Genomic DNA, 16,070 nt, shown 5'->3' on the forward strand with positions numbered 1-16,070 from the left:
GCCGCGCGCTCCGACTCCGAGGCCTCGCTGTCCGCGTCGGCACTGGCGCTGCCCTCGGCCGGGCTGGCCGCCTTCTCGCTGCCGTCGCTGGGGCTCTCGGCGCCCGCACACGCGGCGCCCCCGCCGCTCACCCCGAGGCCGGCGCCTTTCTGCCCACCAGTCTTCTCTTCCCCGGGTGACGACTTTCTTACGTGTTTCCTGTCATGGTTCTGTAAGTGGACAGTGTTTTCAGGGCAAAGACTCTTGTGGCCTTACTGAAAATAAATGTCATTAAGTTCCACTTAACTGTTCCATAAGTATTAAATACTGTACTACTTTTCTGAGATCCATTTCCTGATTCCACCTGAACTAGCAGCAACAGAAGATATACAAATACGTACTTCCAACTCAGAAGTAAAGCTTTACATGAAGGCCGGGCGTGGTGGCGCACGCCTGTAATCCCAGCCGTTGGGAGGCTGAGGCAGGAGGATCGTTTCGAGTTCGAGACCAGCCTAGGCTACAAAGTGAGCTCAAGACCAGCCTGAACTGTATAGCGAGGCCCTATCTCAAAAAGAAAACCAAAACAAAAAACATGAGAAACTAACAACAGTAGTCACCAACAGGGCTTTATAGAAGAGAGCTATGAGGAGACTTGCTTTTTAAGACAGGGTCTCTCTATATAGTTCAGGCTGGCCTCGAACTCTCAGCAATCCTCCTCCCTCAGCCTCCCAAGTGCTGTGATTACAGGCATGTGCCACCATGCCTGCCTGAGGGAGACTTTTCAATACGTCTTTCCTGTTTTGTTGTTTTGGGGTTTTTTTGTTGCGGTTTTTTTTTTTTTTTCTTTTTGGTGCAGCAGCTGAACAGAGCATTCACACTGACCTACATCCCCAACCCTGTATTTTTTTTTTTTAGTTAGGGTCTCTCTAAGTTGCCCAAGCTATCATGACAGTGTTGCCTGACTGCCATAGTTCTGCTACCAGGGCTAAGTAGTGCCAACATTGTTTCTTGTGTAAAAACCCAAGTTTGGAGAGGGGTAAAAAAAAAAAAGAAAAAATAGTTTGTCAGGTTTTTTTTTTTTTTTTTTGGTACCAGGAAATCAAACTCAGGACCTTGCGCTTGTTAGGCAGGTGCTATGCCACTGAGCTATATCCCCACAAATAATTTAACCAAAGATTTTTATTCTACCAGAATAATTGCACTACAGGTTTCTCGCAGCTGAAAGTTTGAGTTATACTGTCCTTTTCCTGAAGGTTGACTTAAGGGACAAAATAAAGGAAAGAGTGCCATGAACTGCATACACATTATTCACTTTTAGTTATTCCAGAGGAAAGGAGAAAAATAAATTATAAGGTGTTTGTGCCTCCATTTTTTCATCTTCAAAATCAGGAAAATAAATTAGTTCTCACATTTACCAAGTACTGTGAACTCCCTAAACTAAAATAAGATATTTATTTTTACCATGAGTATTTAGTCTATTACAGGGATATCATAATGAAATTTATTGTAACATTCAGGAAGTTCTGCTATGTTCAATTTATGTAGTGGTTTCTAAAAACTAAACTTTCTTCTTAGGTAGTAATATTAATGGTCACTGGGGAAATACAGATCCGTACAGATTTTCTACAATTTGTCCAATATCTTATAGCTAATTAATAAAATAGTGCTCAGAATCTAATTCATTTAATTTCTAATTCAGTAGCTCCAGAACTCAGGTGATTATCAGAATTGCCTCAGAGGATTTACTGCTGTTTTTAAAAATACCTACCTAAGGCATTATCACTTGGAAATGCTACAAGGAAAAAAGAAAAGAAAAGGTACAAAAGAAAAGAAAGAAACTTGAGAATCTGTCTTAATAAACAGGTGACTGATTCTGATGAGCAGCCAGTTTTAGGAACTTTTGATCAAGATCGTTCCATCCGTCCTTTTTTACCCCCCTACTCGGAATGAAATATTAAAATGCCTGCTCCATCCACGTTTCGATCTTGGTGGACACAGGCTAGATGTAGTTCATTTAAAAATTATCTTTAAGTTTATAATACAAATTAGGATGAAAGACTGTTCCCAGAAGGTAATCGAGACTGCATGAAGAAGCCTTCATTTCCAAAGAGCTGCTGCGGAAGAGCATGACTGGGGAACTGCCGCCCAGGTTTCCAGTCACACTCTGCCGCCTGCGGCTGGGCTGCTGGGGTATTTCTGGGTATCTCGGGATCCCAGTTTCCTCATCCACAAGACAGAGCACCTCTCTCGGGGGTTGGTAATACTTGGTTGCTTTGCACAGTTTTCCAACAAAATTTTTTATTCTCCGCCCCCCTTTTCACATACTCTCAGTTCAGATCCTCCACCTTCCCCCAGCGCCGGCACTCTCCACATAATCATATTACTGCCTTGGTTCACTTTTAGTTTTTTAACCCAGTGCTTCTTTACCACTCTTCATACTGAACTTCGTGAGGTTTTAATGACAAAACTGTAGTATAAATTCACAAAAAGAGGAGGTAAAAGCTCAACGGTTTTCTATCAAATCAGTACCTATACCTCTTTACTGATTCTAAAGGAGGCAGAGAGCTTCTGTTTTTGTTACATACGCCGTTAAGTAATGGAGGCAATGTCTACTTTAAACCTTGAAAAGGTAAGACTGATGAAGATATTCAAAGAAAAATACGTCTTTCCTCTTTCTTGGGTGTTCTCAAATTTCCCAGTGGTAAATTCTGAGCCAACACTATGTGATAAATGGAAATATCCTCGCAACTATGTTATTTAGAGTTGGAAACTACAAACTGCTAAATTCTGTTTAATTTAATCCCTTAAAATATTTACATAGGACAAAATGCCATTTTTCAAACATTTCCACATAATACTGTAAGCAATGGAAAAATAATGACCCGTAAAATTCCTTTGAATGTAAATTTTGTTAGGAGACAGGATCTCAACTAAGTTGCCTAGGCTCAAATTCTTCAGATCAAGTGATCCTCTTACATGATCTTCTTGCCTCAGCCTCCTGAGTAGCTCGGACTATAAGTATGTGCCACTGTACTCAACTCCTTTCATCTTTTTAAAGTCATAGCTTTTAATTTTTTTATGGTGCAGGGTGTAAAGTCCAGAGCTGCAAAGCACACATTCTGCCACTGAGTTATATCCCCAGCCCCTCAAATCTATCTTTAAGTATGCTGATAAATACTATAACTATACCAAGAGTCTTTTGGTAAAGACTGGGAAAATTAAAACTTAACTTCTTCCACACAGGTAAGAGAACCATGATTTTCTGAATATAACCTCAGTAATGGATACCTGTGTACAACACAGGTTTCTGTAATTTGTGATAACTTATTTTAGAAAACTAACAATTTGGGCCAGGTATAGAGATGCATACCTGTAATCCCAGCTCTCAGGAGGCTGAGGCAAGAGGATTGAGGTCAGTAAGAGGCAAACCTAGGCTACATAGTGAGTTCAAGGCCAGCCTAAACTACATAGTGAAACCTTATTGCAAGAGAGAAACAGAGAAAGAGAGAGAGAGAGAGACACCGAGAGCGAGAGCGAGAGCGAGAGAGAGCGAGAGAGAGAGAGAGAGAGAGAGAATACATTTATATGGCCCAGCAAATTAGACCTCTGGATTTCTTTCTGACTTAATAAGCTGAGGAAAGATTTTAGAGGTATCATCTTGAAATCTTCCAGTTTCTACATTTATATAATAAGCATTTTTTTTTAATGTGTGAAGAGGGGAAAGAAAGGAAGAGAAACAGCCCACAGAATGAAGTGTTCATATAGTTTACCTTTTGGTGGCCATTTGTGAGGACTTACTTGATCTTAGACTTTGAACTATTTAAGAAGCATCTTGTATGGCTATGGATATTTACTCTATCTGCCTTTTGTTTTTATTAATATTTTCTGTAATTAGATTAGAAATTGTACCTATTAGTCTTACTGTGTTTTAACTAGTTTTATTATTTGCCTGTGTTGTCAGAAAGCAAAAGAAATTTCATTTTTTCAAGAGAAACACTGGTAACTTCCAAAAGGAAGGCAAAGTTTTCTCAGCTAATTTTCACTGTATTTTTTTTTGTTATTCCTCATTTTGAACTTTTTAAGGTTTTAAGATAACTGCCGTATAACTTAGCAAAGTGAACTGCTGAAAAACTCAACAATTCACCACCAATACTTGTACCTCTATTATTAATTTTAAAAGATGCAAAGAGCTTCTGTTTTTGTCACAGATATGCTGCAAGTAACAAATTAAAGCATGGACTACTAGTAAGAAAGTGTGTCAGTGTTAACTTTCTACCCTTATTATTTGCTGTACTATCAAGCTTAATAACTAGTGATTTTTATAAAATTAGTACTCAAATTGGTAGTTAATCATTCTGATTTTATGACTGAATTACTGGAAAATAACTTCTAAACATAGAAAATTTTCTTTCTCTCCCTCTCTGTTTCTTTTCTTGTTTTGTTTTGTTTTGTTTTGTTTTGTTTTGTTTTGTGAGACAGGGTCTCTCTATGTAGTCAAAACCAGCTTTGAAGTCATGACTACTCTCTCTGGGTAGCCTCCAATTTGTGATCCTCCTGCCTCAGCTTCCTGAGTGCTGGGATTATAGGCAGGAAACACCCACACCTGACTTAAACATAAAATTTCTAATGACTGTAATACATTTATGCCATTTAACATTTTGCCTCTTGAATATGCCTCTTAGAATTGTTAATGGAACTGTGCTTTTGTAATTTAAAAAATATATGCAAATTTTTCTGCTCTGCTATGAGCTAAAAAAAAGTAACTTTGAACTTTACTATTACATGAAAAATGTTTTTCAATAAAGAATAGGTCCAATTTCTTCAGCAGAAGCCCAAATTATACCCATGTTGTATCTATCCATCTTTGAACTACAGACAAGGGTCCATATCATGGAAGCATATTTTTAGCTCCTGACCAGGACAGTATTTCTTGCAACATTTGGAGAACAGAGCTACTAATAACTATTTTGACCAACACCACAGAATCATCTATTAACTTAAACTAAACAAAAATAAGGAAAAAATCACTTTACATTCGTATGTCAATAACTGGTGCTTTGTAGGAATATATCAACAGTACTGAAATACTTCAATCTTTTCAAATTCCACAGGCGATTCCAGTAAAACTACTTTGGTTTTACATTATTAGAATAAATCATATGTTCAAAAATATTTAACTACACTACATCTCTTATGAAGCAAAAATAATATAGCTTTTATTTAATGAAAACATGATGCCACTGGCAAGCCTTCTAACAGAGGAAGGTGAACTTGGTATTTGGCAAGTTAGTACAAATCATTTTATCATTTTATTTGAACCCAGGGACTTGCACATAGCACAACTACATCACCAGTCCTGTTTTTTTTGTTTGCTATTTTGAGACACAGTCTCACTAATTTGCCCTTGCTGCCTTTGAACTTAGGATCCTTCCGCCTCAGCTTATGGTATATCTGGGATTATGGACATGCATTACCACACCTGGTTAAGTTTTTTCTTTAATGAAACATAAACTTAGATTGATTTCTTTCCTTTTTGGTGCATGTTTTGAGACAGTCTTGCTATGTTGTACACACAGCTGTCCTTGAAGTTACCATACAGCCTAGGCTGGCCTCCAACTCATGACCTTCCTCAGCCTCTCACATTCTGGGATTACAGGGGTGTACCACCACAGCTGGCTGATTTATTTCCATTTTGGAGAAAAATTCAATAACCAGGTATGTCTTCAATAAAATAATGAGTTTAGATAATGGTCATAAATGACTAATAATAACATGGAAAGAGATACCCCAAACTTTTTGTATACCTCCTTGATAGTAAAATATTCAACCACTTAAAAGTTTTCTAGTCAAACAGCCAGGCATGGTGGTACACACCTGTAATCCCAGCACTCAGGAGGCTGAGACAGGAGGATTGCCACAAGTCCAAGGCTAGCCTGAGCGAATTCAAGGCCAGCCTGAACTGCATAGAGACCCTCTCTCAAAAAATAAAAAGCAAACCAAAAAATGAAATAATCAAACCTGAACTATTGTTTCCTCTACACCTAACTGCCTTAGAGAAGAAATGAAGGACATAGAAAAACCTGTTAATACCATGAGAAGCCAACAGAAAATGAAATATTACTGAGTATGGGAAAATGTTTTAAAAAATCAGCAAATAAACTGCCAAAAAAAAGTAGGAGGGAAAATGTAGATTAAAGAGACTAAAGAAAAATGACAATCAACTGTAATCTAAAGATCTTGTTAAGATACTAAACTCAAAACTTTAAAAAGCAAAAACTGAGTATAAAACAATTACAGAAATTTAAGTGATGATTGAATACTAGATGTTACTATGAAGTTATTGATATTTTAAATTTATGATGATAATACTGTGCTTATATTTTTATAAGAAACATCTCGTACATTTTTTCTCCTTTTTGCAGTGGTAGGTATCAAACTCAGGGTCTTAGAGGTGCTAGGCAAGCACTACAGAATATCTTTTAGAAATATATCTTGAAGTATATATTTGGCATTTATTTCTAAATAGTCTGGGATGGGTGAAGGGAAGAATATGGGTAGATGCAGGGAAGTCTGATCAGCCATAAGTTGGTAACTGTGAAGCTGACAAATGGGTGCACAGGGTGTGATTATATGGTCTTCTCTACTTTTGTATACACTTGAAATTTTTCCTAGTAAAAAGTGTGAAAACCAGATGACTAACAGGTAAGTGCTCCTAGACTTACCTTGTCTTTGGAGGAAGGGTGCTTCTTGGCAGCTCTGGGCTGAGGAGCACTTTCTGCAGCAACAGCACCACTGCACTGATCATGATCTGCCTCCTGTGAACTTCTACATTTATTCACTTTTCCCAAAAGTACAGGTTTTGAAACCTATTTGGATGCCACATACATAGCAAACTCTGTTAGCAAATGAATTCTGGATATCATCTTCTTTGTAAAATTCCTAACTCACTTGAAATGCAAAAAGGTAATATTTTAACATTAACTCTCAAAATACAAAGCATAGAAATTTAAATTCTAGAATAAGAACTATATCATGTTTTATGTACATTTGCACAAACCCCAATATCAACTCAATAATGTATAAAAAGATGGACGCTCAGACACTTGATAATATACTCAACAAATGTCTAAATAAATGAATGAATATTTTTACAAAAGTCTCATGATTAGTTTTTTCCCTTACCCTTTCTTCTATTATAGGAAGTGATATATCAATGAAAGGATCTTTCACTGTGGAGATCTTCAAAAGAAAACAGATCAAGAACTTCAATTAGAATTCTAATATATCCTGGTGCCAAAAAAAAAAAAAAATTCTAATATAAACATGTAGTTTTATAAAGTATCAAAGAAATCAAAAGTTCTGGCAACTTAAAATTTTAAGTTAAAACAAGGTATAAAATGTTAAGAAAAAGCCATTAATAAGTGAGATACTGACAGTATTTCACAGGTTCCTTACAATAATTCTGTTTTTAAAAATATTTTCTATTTTTGTGAGAAAAAAATCAAGTTCTATATTGAATATTCTAGAAATGTAAGTGATCCACCATGCAGACCCATTCTACACGTGATAGTCTAGAAGAATAGACAGTTTATAATCTTAGAGGGGGGAGAAAAGTTCTCCATAATCTGGGACAAGAAAAATGGACATAAAAACTTCCTTTTACCATCAAAGTCTGATAAAAGTTTAAACTTATCAAAGAAATATTCCATACTAAGGAAATGAAAATCTATAAACATTTATACGTGCTTTAAGTTATCGTTAAAGATGTCATTTAAAATGAAAATTATTTCCAAATCCAAAAATACACACACACAAAATCCAAAATCCAAAAAATCCAAATCCAAAAATATACACACACACAAAACTTAAGTCATATAAATATAAAATTTCAATCAGACATCATAGAATCACCATGTTATGTCACTACATTATTTCAACTGGAATTACATTTTAGGACATTGCCATGTAACACAGTTACTTCTTCACAGAAGTTTCTCATTTCAGTCTAAACAGGTAGTTTATATATTCTAGTATATTATGATAGGTTAAAAGCACAACATAGGTGTGTCAAGAGGGGTATCACACACATAAACATTTACTTGAAAAAAGTAATTAAAAATTATGTCTTTCTAGGAGTGTAGGGTATATTTTTAAAAGGCTTTTAGAAACTTCATAAACTTTCTAAACAACTGTGCATCATTATATGTAAGAGAAAAAATAATAAAATGATGTACTTTTAATCTATTCCACAAAGTGAATTTCACAATACCTACATTTGCACATTCTTCACACATGACTGTGCTGGTTAATTCACCAATAAAGATCCGATCTATGAAGTTCATTTTCACACCTTCTTTTCCATACGCTGTAAAAATCATACGTTTTTAACCAAAAAAACCAGCCACCCAAAGTGTTAAATGCTATTCTCTATTCAAAAGTAATCTGAGTTGGGAAAATTTCCTGAATCACACTGAATATAAGTTTATACTGTCTTTTTCTCCTTTACGATTTTGTAGAGGAGATATGACTGTCAAGTACCAGTCTCCAGGAAATAATGACCTGCGCTTAAACTTCAGAGGTGGACTAGAACATTAACCGCTGTTCACACCACACCTCAGCTTCTCCCCTGAAACCCTTCCGACTCTGCATCTCACACCGAAGTAAACAAAAGGATGAGGGGAAAGACTATGCTTTCAGGGCTGCAGTTGCCAGGACCACTGCTTTGAAAAGACAAGTGAACGGTGTAGTATAAGGAATTAATAGGGGCAATTAATTCATCTAACCATACGTACAAACATGCTGAACATTACTTCTACAAGTTAAAGTTATTTTTCTTGGGAAGCATTTATTAATGAAAAGAGACTGCCTTTGATATGACTTAAAATAATATGGGGTAGGGAGAAAATGATTAAACATAGTAAGCTATAAATGGGTTTAAGCTAGGCAATAAATACAAGAGGCTACATTTTACTATTATCTCTACCTTAACAGAAATTTGAAAGTTTCCCTAATAAGCCATGAGGGAGAAAGCATATTAATAAATATTCACCCTCTTTCCAACTTCTATTCTTTTGGAGCCTCTACCTTCAAGTTTCATATAAATAGCATTTGAAATCATTTAAAGGGTTATCTGAGGCACTGAATGACAGGCCAGATTTATATTTGCACATATTAATGTTAACAAACATTTATTAACTACATAACTATTTAGAAATGCTATGATAAATTAAAATGTTTCATTAAGAAAAACTGTACAAGGGATTACAATGGAAAATATTACAGAAAAGGCAAGAAAATCTGGGCTATTATTCCACCATGCACTAGATGGCACTATCCCCACACAAACGAATATGGAATAAACCCGAGAAACAAAATCTTCAGCATTTAACTGTACAGTCAGAGTTTTGGAGCATGCAGTAACAATGTATGTATGTTTGTTTATAAATTCTAGACATGTAGTATGAAAATTATACAAATATAAAAAATAGAAGTTAGAAAAGAAGTAGGTAACATACACTTTAAAATGTCTCCTAAAAATGACAAAGCTGGACCTAGTGGTACACGATCACTTTGGGAGGCTGAGGTATAAGGGTTGCAAGTTTGAGCCCACCCTGGGCAACTTAGTGACTTAGTGAGGCTCTGTCTCAAAATAAAAAATAAAGAGGAGTGGTAACGTGCTCAGTGCAAAGGCCCTGAGTTCAATGCCTAGTATAGCAAAAAATTAATTTAAAAAAGGACTTAATACTAACGTTAGGTAATATCTCACGGTAGAATGTACACTTAGGACTAGGTAAATTGTCAGTGTAAGGTGGAAACTCACATTCCTAAACTCATATTCACTAATATAAGTGACCAACTTTACTTTTATTTTTACTTTTTTTGGCGGGGGGTACTGGAAATCTAACTCAGGACCTTACGCTTGCCAGGTAGGCGCTTGTGCTGGTGAGCTATATCCCCGGCCCTCACCAACTTTATTTAAATGATCTTTTTGTGTGTGTGTGGTACAGGGAATCAAACTCACAACCTTGTGCTTGCAGTAAGGCACTGTGCAACTGAGCAATAATCATTACTTTTGCCCCATATTTAATTGATGAAGAGCAAGTACTAAGAGCGGCCAATAAGTCCTTGACTTCTCAGTACTCTCTTCAGTAATTGGCTTCTTTGCCTTTGGAGCACTTAAGCACTGTAGCTAGACAAAACTAGATAAGACCCATAAGTCTATTTATCTAAGCACCAAAATGATACCACATAATAAATGTGAACTTTGAAGGGAAACAGACACTTTCAACAATCTTTCAAGTCATCCTTAGAAATTCTTACATAGGAGTATCAATCTATGTGATATTTAAAAATTCACATGCATGCATTCTAACATTTTCTATGTCCCACTAGAGCATCCTACAGTCACTGGTGTAAGTATATACTCCTCTTAAGGCCACTACTTTAGAGAATTAGTTTATATAATGCTTAGTCTTTTTTCTGCTGGAAAGAAACTTTTAATGTTTTCTTCTACAAAAATATTTTAACAGTTAAAAGAGTCAACATACCTTTGACTTTTTTTCTAGTTTCATCATCAGCAGTTTTAGTAGTTGGATTGTTAAATGCTTTTAGAATGCTAGCCTGTATTCTCTGTAAAACAAAATTAATAGAATCAGATCTAGTACTAGTTAACTCAGACCTCACCCTCTTAGTAAAAAGACTTTCAAGTAGCAAGGTACACTGTGGATCCCAGTTCCCTAACCTGAAAATAAAATGAGTAACTTTTTTTAAAAACATAAAATATGTCCTTTTATTCACAGTTCTAAAACTCCATGAATGAATAACTTTCTAATGCCAAATTCTCATGAGTCAATGCCTAGGTTCCTTCCTGTTTAGGTTTTCTTGGGTTTAAAATGTTTTTATTAGTCTACAAAAAGCAAGCAACCCAGATTGATTTTTCTTATAGACTTAGGGTAAGTTTATTCCCTTTCCCTCTATCTCTAAAATGACATTACTTAATCAGGACAAAAACAAAACAAAAGAGAGCCAGGGATATAGCTCAGTGGCACAAGCGCCTGCCTGGCAAGTGCGAGGTCCTCAGTTTGATTCCCCATACCGGGGGGGGGGGGGGGGGGGGGGGGAAAAAAAAAAAAAAAACAATTTAAAATTTTTTGTTAAAAAAGAAACCTTTAAAAGGGCATGTAGCTGGGCATGGTGGCGTACTCCTATAATCCCAGTACTTGGGAAGCTGAAGCAGGAGGATCACTGAGAGTTCAAGACCAGCCTGGGCTACAAAGTGAGCCCAAGGCCAGCCTGAACTGCATAGCGAGACCCTGTCTCAAAAAGACCAAAATAAAATAAAATAAAATAAAATAAAAATAAAAGGGCATGTAAAAAAAAAATCAAGATTATTATGTACATGTATCCACTCCCCACAATGAATGTAATTATATATACTGAAAACTTAAAAATCAAGAGAAGTCATTAATATATAAGAAGCTATGTATTAATAAAAAATAAAAATTGAAAGAAAAAACATGATATCAATCTGGTCACTATGCTGTCCATGTATAATACACACACACATGACTAAAGTCCAGAAAATTAATATCATACCAAAAAGAATCTCCCAGATGTTAATTACAGTTTTACTTTATTTTATTTTAGTCTTTTTGAGACAGGGTCTCAACCCCCCCCCCAAAAAAAGCCAGGCGTGGTGGTACATGGGAGGCTGAGGCAGGAGGATCGTTGTAAGTTCGAGACCAGGCTAGGCTACAAAATGAGCTCAAGGCGAGTTTGAACTGCATAGTGAGACCTTGTCTCAAAAAAAAAAAAAAAAAACAATGAAAGAGACAGGGTCTCGCGATGCAGTTCAGGCTTGTCTTGAGCTCACTTTGTAGCCCAGGCTGGTCTCGAAGTCGCAACGATCCTCCTGCCTCAGCCTCCGGAGTGCTGGGATTACAGGCATGTGCCACCACACCTGGCTACAGTTTTATTTTAGCTTAATTTTCAATAATGATCATGTCTTCAGTAACTCTTAGTAAATGACAAAGTTTATATTTCCATATTTTTGTGCATGCTTTAAGAAAGATTTAATCTCACAGAAAACTTTCAGGACAAAATAAAACTACAAATTCCAAGAATAAAGAGTTAAATTGATGTTATTATCTTTTATATTACTTGTGTTCCCGATTAATGGATCAATGTTGTCTAATTTACACTGTGATTGTGGGATAAAAGAGAAGATGTGTTAGTTTTCTTTCAAAAGATTTTTTCTCTTTTTTATTTCTGAAATGATATTTTTCTTGATCCTAAGTTAATATATAAAACTGCTACCTGAACTGGACTTTAGAGTGCGAAAATGACACATAATTTTGTCACCAAAAAAAATTATGTCAAAGAGAAACTAAACTCAAGTTGCACATTTCCCCGAGAATAAAAGCACACTATATCAGAATCCAAGATATTTCACAGCCTTAAATATTTAAATTGAGTGAAAAGAATAAAAACAAATGCATTAGGCAGCCACCTTAAAGATTTAGAAAAGGGGCATCAAAACTAAAATTAGAAGAAACAGTTTAATGGAAATGAAAATTAAAGACAGTTAATAAATGAATCAAAAATTGATTCCTTGGGGAGGCGATAAGCAAACCTCCTAGGCAATACATAACATCACACTAAAGAAATAAGGGAAGTCACTGACAAAATTAAAGAAATTTTAGGGCTGGGGATTTAGCTCAGCGGCAAAAGCGCCTGCCTGGCAAGCGCAAGGTCGTGAATTCGGTTCCTGGTACCGGAGAAAAAACAAAAAACAAAAAAAAGAACACATCTGTTTTGTTTTTAATTTGTCTTAGCACACATCTGCATTACACAATGATCGTACTCACTGTGGGGAGGTGGTGCACGTACACAACACATCCTCGTTCTTTGTGTGTCTCCTTCCCTCCCTCCCCTCTGTCTCATGGCCCCCTTCCCATCTGCAAAGGATCTACCTCCGCTTCTTATTGTCTATCTTTCATTTTGCTCTTTAACTTATTTAATAATTTTGGGTTTCTCATGTAAGAGAAGCCTTGCAATATTTAAGCTCATGTATCTGATTTATTTCTCTTAATATTATGGTCTCAAGGTGCATCCATTTTCCTATGAATGACCCAAATTTATCCTTCTTTATAGAAGAAAGCTACACTACGTTCCAGAGACTCTTTCAGCTTCTCTTCTTTTAGGATCCCTCAGCCAATAATAGCAGTATGTCTGTGCATGCTACCCAGTTTGCAAAACTAGATAATTTACACTGTTAATACATACACAAGTAGCTCTCAACACTATGAGAAAAACAATGGAATGATTTTTGTAAAGTCCAAATAGTGGCTACTTCTAATGAGGAATTTTGTCTTGTTATTGTTTTGGCTTATTTTGTTGTTGTTCATTTGGTTTTTGGTGTATTGGGTATTTGAACCCACAGCCTCACACATACTAGACAAACACATTACCACTGAGCTACATCCTTACCCCTTTTAATTTTTGAGACAGGGTCTTGATAAGTATCCCAAGCTGGGCTCCAACTTGTGATCTTCCTGCCTCCTCTGAAGCTGAGATTACAGGTGGGGATCACCATGCCTGGCGTAGGGACAAGTACTTAAAGAGGAACAGGAAGCTTCTGTGATACTAATAAGTGCGTGTGTGTGTGTGTGTGTGTGTGTGTGTCTAGGGATGGGACCCAAGGCCTTGTACATGAAAGGCAAGTATTCTATCAATGAGCCACATAGCCAGCACAATGGTAGGTTCAGTCTAGTTTTTAACTTGGGTTTGGGGGTGAGGGTGGAGAGGAGTAGTAATGGAAAATTGTTTCTTACTATGTGTTAAACTGCACATTCACATATATATTCTGTGTATGACATATGTTATATAACATATATCATAAGTTTTTAATACCCTACCTCCAACAATTGTAAGAACAAGCTGCAATTTTTATTTTTATTTTTTTGTCTTTTTGAGACAAGTTCTCGCTGTGCAGTTCATGCTGGCCTTGAGTTCACTTTGTAGCCCAGGCTGGTCTCGAACTCACAACGATCCTCCTGCCTCAGCCTCTGAGTGCTGGGATTACAGGTGTGTGCTACCATGCCTGGCTAACAAGTGGCATTTATTGACTGGATAACAGTTCCATTCCTATAACTGCTCACTATTTTTACTAAATCTATGTGGTAGTAAATGCAAGATTTAAAACACTTAAATATTTACGAAGTAGGGTATAAAAGTAAACATGAAATAACTCATACATTACACTGTCATGAAATATATGCTAAGGAAATCGAAACAATAAAATGTCTCCCAGAAGATCTTCAAATGCTGAGACAACATCTAACTCAAATTTAATAAATCTGAATTAATATACTGCAGACATTATGTAAGCTGAAGTTACTTTTTATCATTTGAAAAAATATTTTATTGAACTAAAATGAAATTAGAATGATATAATTCCATGTAGAATTATTCAATGGACTGAAATGGAAAATTCCAATAGACTAGTATTCGCCTATATTTAATATAACTATAGCCTTTTAAGCAGCTAAAGACAAAGATCTCTAATGTAAATTAAAACTGTCTTACAACTTAAACATTTTACTAATTCAGACATGAATTTCAATAATTAAAGACTCTGCCATATTTTGAAATGCAAAAATGCACACAAGTTAAAAGCTGGCACTCTAAAAAAGAGGAAGAGCAATGTAACTGTTTAAATGATTAACTCTTAAAGGTTAAGCTTCTGAATCCTAACTACAAATTTATACTTTCCACTCTAAACTGTTAAGAGGTCATTAAAACAGGTTATTTATCAAGTTGAATACAATAAATGGGCTGAGGTCCTCATTGTTAGGACCCAGGCTTTGGACTATTTAGGTTAAAAGAAAAAAGAGAGACTGGTCAGGGAGGTGCTTACAACTGCAGCACATTAATCACTTAGCAGTATAAAAGTTCAACTGTGCATATCTACATCTTGAACTTCTTTCAAAAATAAGAGTCAAACATCATACAGTTTAAGTTAGCTAAAATATTCTGCCTTTAAAATAAGTCTATCCAACAATGTATTAAGGTGATATATATGCAAGATAATAAAAATGCTGCATGAATTTAGTGACAGCTCAAATGGGAAAGAAAAAAGCAAAGCACAAATCTGAAAGCTGAAAAGACTATAAAAGAACTGCTTTTAAAAAGAACTGGTTCCAGTGTGATTATATATTTCGGTATATGAAAATGTATAATGTCTGCACAAATGATCTATTAAGAGTAGTATTCAATTCAGCGAGAGTATATTCCTCAGCTCTATGATCAAAACAGAAGACTCTGATGACACAGTATGAAAGGAGGTCAGCAGTTTTCAGTCGTTACTGAAAGATTCCGGTGGCAGACAACACTATAGTCTTTCTTCAACCAAAAAGCACGTGGCCGTGACACCCTCCGACCACACCCGATCGACAGCTGTAGCATTCCCAGGCCAGACAATGAGCTCCCGCCGGGGGGCTCGCTGTAACTGACCGCACAACTGTTCTTGCCATGAGACTGAACAGATCCACACACTCGACACTGTAATTTTGTCACATTATCTACAGGCCTACCATAGCAGAAGATGTTTTCAAAAACCAATGCACACTGCGTGTGTTTTTATGATACTCTGCAGCCCAATGCACCATTCTAATCAAACAATAATTTAACTGTAACACAGGTTGCCATCAAGCTATAGAAGTGAAACGGAAAAAAATGAAGGATTTTGTCATTTTGCTTACAATAAAAAAATGCAAAGAGGTGATTTTTAATCCATTTACAGTGATACATGACTGCCATGTAATAATCATAGTTCTACAAATCCTGGAGGCAGGATCATTCTAGCAACTAATAGACTTGAGTTAATCTGAAAGTAGCTGTTATATCATCTGTAGGCCCAAGAACATCAGACTGCATTTCTCATTCATAATACAAAGAACAGTCTCTCCCCATCAGGTCACCATGCACCTATCCATCAATAAGACTATTAATACACTGTAGTTATCAGGTTAAATTTAATTCAATAGCGAAAACATTTCTAATAGTGCAATAATTATGGTTACATTTTACAT

General features: G+C 36.1%; 1 protein-coding gene across 1 annotated transcript in view; it reads right to left on the bottom strand.

The window, feature by feature from the left end:
* Usp45 (ubiquitin specific peptidase 45) overlaps positions 1 to 16,070 on the bottom strand; it is a gene marked incomplete in the record, with an annotated part of 59,748 nt that overhangs the window by 10,933 nt on the left and 32,745 nt on the right. Inside the window, 5 exon segments of the mRNA XM_013510783.1 lie at positions 1 to 209; positions 6,702 to 6,845; positions 7,162 to 7,218; positions 8,253 to 8,344; positions 10,527 to 10,608. Coding sequence (XP_013366237.1) covers positions 1 to 209; positions 6,702 to 6,845; positions 7,162 to 7,218; positions 8,253 to 8,344; positions 10,527 to 10,608 — 584 coding nt within the window.

Source organism: Chinchilla lanigera, unplaced genomic scaffold (assembly GCF_000276665.1).
Source record: "Chinchilla lanigera isolate Chin_1 unplaced genomic scaffold, ChiLan1.0 scaffold00010, whole genome shotgun sequence".
Lineage (NCBI taxonomy): Eukaryota > Metazoa > Chordata > Mammalia > Rodentia > Chinchillidae > Chinchilla > Chinchilla lanigera.